At 37.1% G+C, this 4,872-nt stretch overlaps 1 protein-coding gene across 1 annotated transcript in view; it reads left to right on the forward strand.

Moving 5' to 3' along the window:
* The window catches only part of SLC16A10 (solute carrier family 16 member 10), a 30,955-nt gene extending 26,302 nt beyond the window's left edge, over positions 1-4,653 (forward strand). Inside the window, exons 4-5 of the mRNA XM_009645175.2 lie at positions 21-249; positions 1,442-4,653. Coding sequence (XP_009643470.2) covers positions 21-249; positions 1,442-1,677 — 465 coding nt within the window. The 3' untranslated portion in view covers positions 1,678-4,653. The remainder of the gene's footprint in view (positions 1-20; positions 250-1,441) is intronic.
* Positions 4,654-4,872: the final 219 nt, after the last annotated feature.

Below are 4,872 nucleotides of genomic sequence, written 5' to 3' on the forward strand. Positions count from 1 at the left end.
CCCCCCTTGTTCATGTTTAGGTGGCCTCATTCTTTTTTATTGGCCTGATGTCTATGATGATTCCACTGTGCCACGTCTTTGGAGGTCTCATCGCTGTCTGTCTCTTCATGGGCCTCTTCGATGGGTGCTTCATTTGCATTATGGCTCCTATTGCCTTTGAGCTTGTTGGGGCTCAGGATGTCTCCCAGGCCATAGGATTCCTACTAGGATTCATGTCAGTACCTATGACAGTTGGTCCGCCCATTGCAGGTAAGTACAGATGTGGTCTGTAGCTGTAAACTATGCTTCTATGGTTGCATGACTTTTTGGCCATATTTTCCTTTCCTCCATCAGATGTGGTGCAGTTACACTGGAATTTTTCTCGGTACATGCTCCAGAATATATGGTGAATTTAACTGCTGCTCATGGGTTATTAATTTACTGGACGCTTTAAAGTTTGCTTCAGTCTTTTTATTAAGTTATGCAGATGTAAAACGTTCCTCAAAAGACAGACAGATTTCCAGTTCGATTGAGAACCTGACATTTTCCATGCTGTTGAGGTGACAGCCTACGTGTTGCTTGTGTTACAGAAGGACTCCAAATTAGAATCTGAAAATTAATTGGGCTCCAAAATTTGTTCATGCAAAAACAATTGTGAGGATAAAAGCTCCACTCACTTTAATTGCTGCTTCTAAGTAGGAACCCTGGCTTTCTTCAGCCTTTGGGAGACTGACAAAGGCTTTGAACGTGAAAACTGGAAGTTCTTTGGGAGGTGGAAGTAGCTTAAGTTATAATCCTTACCACTGATGACTCTCAATCCTAATTTACCCTAAGGTGTCTTGTGAGTGCAACTGAAGGGTACTTAGTAAGATGTAACTGAACTATGCAGCATTATAAAGAACTAAAGTTTAAAGCTAGAACAGCATAGACTAGGCGCTTCCTGATCTAGATACGCTATCACAGCTATCAGTGCTTAAATAGAATTCGACTAATGGGAGGAGTTCTGAGAGAGCAAATAGAGTGAATTGTTGGAAAACACAGTTTTTAATAAGAGGCTACCAGGAATGCAATATATGTAGTATACCTAGAATAAGATTAAGAGGCACCTTGATCAAAGGCAACTGTTGCCAAAAGTGGGAGAATTTCTCCAAACCATTGCAAGATTCAAGTGCTGGAGAAGCTGAAATGAGCAACTTTCGAATAAGAAATATGGTATGTGTTTTTAATGATGGGTGGTAATTAAGCCGTTCAGTGGTGACATACTGAGTTCTTTGTTACGTGGAGTCTTTAAATCAACTCCGGAACACCTTTCTACCTATTTATACCTATACTTGGCCATCAGGTAGTCAGATTCGGGGTTACAACAATTTGTGTCAGCGCTCAAGTTTCTGAATCTGAAGGACGGACACTTTTTTTTGTAGATGTCCCATTATTTATCATTTGTAATTTTCTGTCTTTCCAGGTTTGCTGCATGATCACCTCGGCACCTATGATGTAGCGTTCTACCTGGCCGGAGTCCCTCCCCTTATTGGTGGAGCTATTTTATGTTTCATCCCCTGGGTCCACGAACGGCAAAAGTTAAAAGAAAGAGCAAAACCTGTTGATGGAGAAACCACTGAGAAAATGCTGGAAAATGAAAGCCCTTTGGTGCTGGACGCTACAGAAAAGCCAGTCAAAGAAATGGAATCTGGTTGTTGATGCTTTCTTTTCCTCTACCAGCCCAACCTCCTTCTACCGAAGCTGAAGGCTGAAGATACTGTGTGATACTGGACAAGTCTTGAACTATCGCTCAAATTGCAAAACTGCTATGAGAATCTTTTATACCATTGAACTTTTTTGATGAGTCATTGAGTTTGATTTCAAGCCACAATTTCAAGGTATTTGAAGTTTTGTAGCATTAGTGTGTATGTGCTTAGTCATTCTGTGTGAAGAGAGTATTTTTCTAATTCGTCAGAACCTATTTCTGGAAGTGTGAAAGCTGTTTGTGGTTCACTGACCCAGGATTCTTCAATAAATTCTATGGTCCATCCAATGCAGGCACACCCGTGGGTGTTTATACTGGAAAACGTAGTAGCTCTTGTGACTGATTTGTTTTTTGAAGTTTCTCATGCTGTTTTACAGTCTTTTATAACTCTACATTGTGAACATGCATATTTTTGATTACCTTAACTCTTGCTGAAATCATTTTGCATTAGAAAGCTAAATTATATTGGTTTTATTTTCTCTAAATACCCCAGCCTGCTCAGTTTGCTTAAACACTCACCTGTTTCTGCATTCACCTTTTCACAGAAGCCCAAAGAAAGAGCATCAAGGATGACATTTTTGATGGGCACAGCTTTAGCAAACTAAGCTCTGAGTACAAGCACATTCAGAAATAAAGCTGCTGAATGATATAGATTTTTTTTTATTTGGTGAAGGTAATACTATGATGTATCTATGTATATTTTTTTTTCAGCTAGACCTCAGAATAGCTGATTACGTTTTGAAATTGTACTGACAGTAATACTTTGGAGCAGTATTGTGAATTAGGCTAAATTTCCAATTATTCTGTTAGGTTCTTTTTTTATTCTTAAAAACAAGACAGCTTTAAAAGATACTTTCTAAGTGCAATAATAAGTTGTTTTTCATGTGAAAATACACACGAGCTATTAAAATGACATTCAACAATTAAAGATTTTTGCACTAAGTGAACATGCAGGTTTATTAGGTCTTTATAGCTGTGTTCTGTTGCGTGTAGAATATAGCTCCGTATTTTATCCAAATATAAAGAAATGTCTTTGTATGTCCTATTTCTTGCTTAACATACTAAACATGCGGCCCTACTGTTATGTATTCATAGGTATTATGCACTGTTTGCCAAGCAGGTATTTCTGAAAACCTTTCTCTGAAAAACATTTGAAAGCATAATACTTTGAGATGAAAACACTGCTTTTCAGTTTATCATAAAACACTTCCAAGTACATTGTTTAGTTGTGGATATGGCTCAGCCATGCAGTAGAATATTTAATCATTCTTTTTCAGATCCATTCAATACCAATAAGTTTTTTGTTTTCTTGTTAAGAAGTGTCATAGCAAAGAGTAAACTAAATGTGATCTGAAGAAGAAATGATGCGCATCTAAATTTCTTTACCTAAATCATGGAGGCATACCGTTTAAAAATTACAAACTTTTTTTCTATTTTTATTATTTTGCTTTCACCAGAGTTGTAGTAAATTGATCAGAAAGCCCACGTACATTGGTGATAAAACATTATCAATGCTATTGCATAGAATGTTTACATCGATCAGCTTACAAAAGTCCTTTAAATATAATCATGCAAAGCATCCTAATTATTGGAGACCAAAGCTCATACCTTTTTTTTATGTTGCAGAATTTCAATCCCTGCTTAACATGAATGAGGTTTAAAAGAATTGAATCTTAAAATGTTAAGAGGTGTATGGGAGGGACTTGGAGATGGAAAAAAAAACCCCAAGCGATCTGTAAAACAGAGGTCCCTTTCGGGTCACTGGGACTTGTGCTTCTACACCTCATAAGTACTTCTAAAAAGTTAATTAAAATATTCATAGTAGTATTGTTAGCGTAAATGACGACAACATGCTGCCTTCGTTACAAAACCAATGCTAACAGCCTAAGCTGTTCTTGTCTGGAGTGTTTCTGTAGAACCTGTTATTCAGTATTATCTTCTATTTGGGCAATGCAGAAGGTGTTAAGTAAGTGTGGTAAAAGCCTCTTGTTTCCTACTGCTTTGTTATGAAAAATGAATATTCATCACAGATCTTGAGTTTCATGTGTGTTAGCTTTGAGTTGTTAACCAAAACCAAGGCTGCTTTTTAGCGCTGATGCAATTTGAAATCATTGTGACCAGACATCTTGGTGTAATTGTGGCATCTTCCTGACGTGCTGCTCTGTATCAGTTATCTGGGAGATCATATAAAATAATTGTTGCTCAATTTTAGAAATGGTACAGAAATAGCATAACGACAGTATGGATTCATTATTGCCATACCCTTTAAAAATGTATCTGTACATAAAAATCCAAACTTTCGTATTTGAGAAGCTAAAAAAGTAAGTTACGCTTACAAATATCAAGGAAAAGAATTTAAAAACAAACAAACAAAAAACCAACAAAACCCCAGAGACTCCAGGATGGGAGGGTACAATGAGTGAGTAACTGTTTAGGAGTGATTACTATGTTAAAACCAGCTAGTGAACGGGTTGTCAGACAAGAGGGAAGCGGAGCTGGGGGAAAGGAAGCTACGGTGGTGTGATGATGTTGGAACAATGAAGTGATTTCTGATGCCGGTGCTTGTTTTACAACGATGCTGACATTGGACAGGCTTCAGAAAAAATGACTTTTCAGAAAAGGCTAACAAAAAAAAAGTAAATTAATGCGTGAGAATTCTGTCAGCATCTTTATTGTTGGCTCGTGTCTGTGGGGGAAATGTCCAATAGAAAATGCTCTTTATTGGACATAAGCATAAGATTGTGTCCTAAAGCTAGGTAAGGCGCTGTTGAAATAGAAGTAACGTTCAGATTGTTAGTGGTGAGGCAGCCTAGCCGTTGAGAAACTTATTTAGAGATAGACTGCATTCTATATGCCCTGAGGTTTTAAAAATGAGGTTAGTGGTCTCCCTTTAAAAAAAAAAACAACCCCAAAACAACCAACAAACAAAACCCAACCCCAACCAAAACAAAAACCCCAGCACAAATAGCAGCTATTTAGTATGAAAAAATGAAAATCTTATGAAAAAATGATTGAATAATGTAGAAGTGATTGCTATTCTGAAAGCTGAGAGAAAAGCACTGAATATTCAGTTTTATTTTGACTGAGTAAATGTAAATTTTTGTAACAATTTACAATTTTAGGTGTGAAAACCTGTTCATGGGAAACCT

The sequence above is a fragment of the Egretta garzetta genome, unplaced genomic scaffold (assembly GCF_000687185.1).
Source record: "Egretta garzetta isolate BGI_Z169 unplaced genomic scaffold, ASM68718v1 scaffold18, whole genome shotgun sequence".
Lineage (NCBI taxonomy): Eukaryota > Metazoa > Chordata > Aves > Pelecaniformes > Ardeidae > Egretta > Egretta garzetta.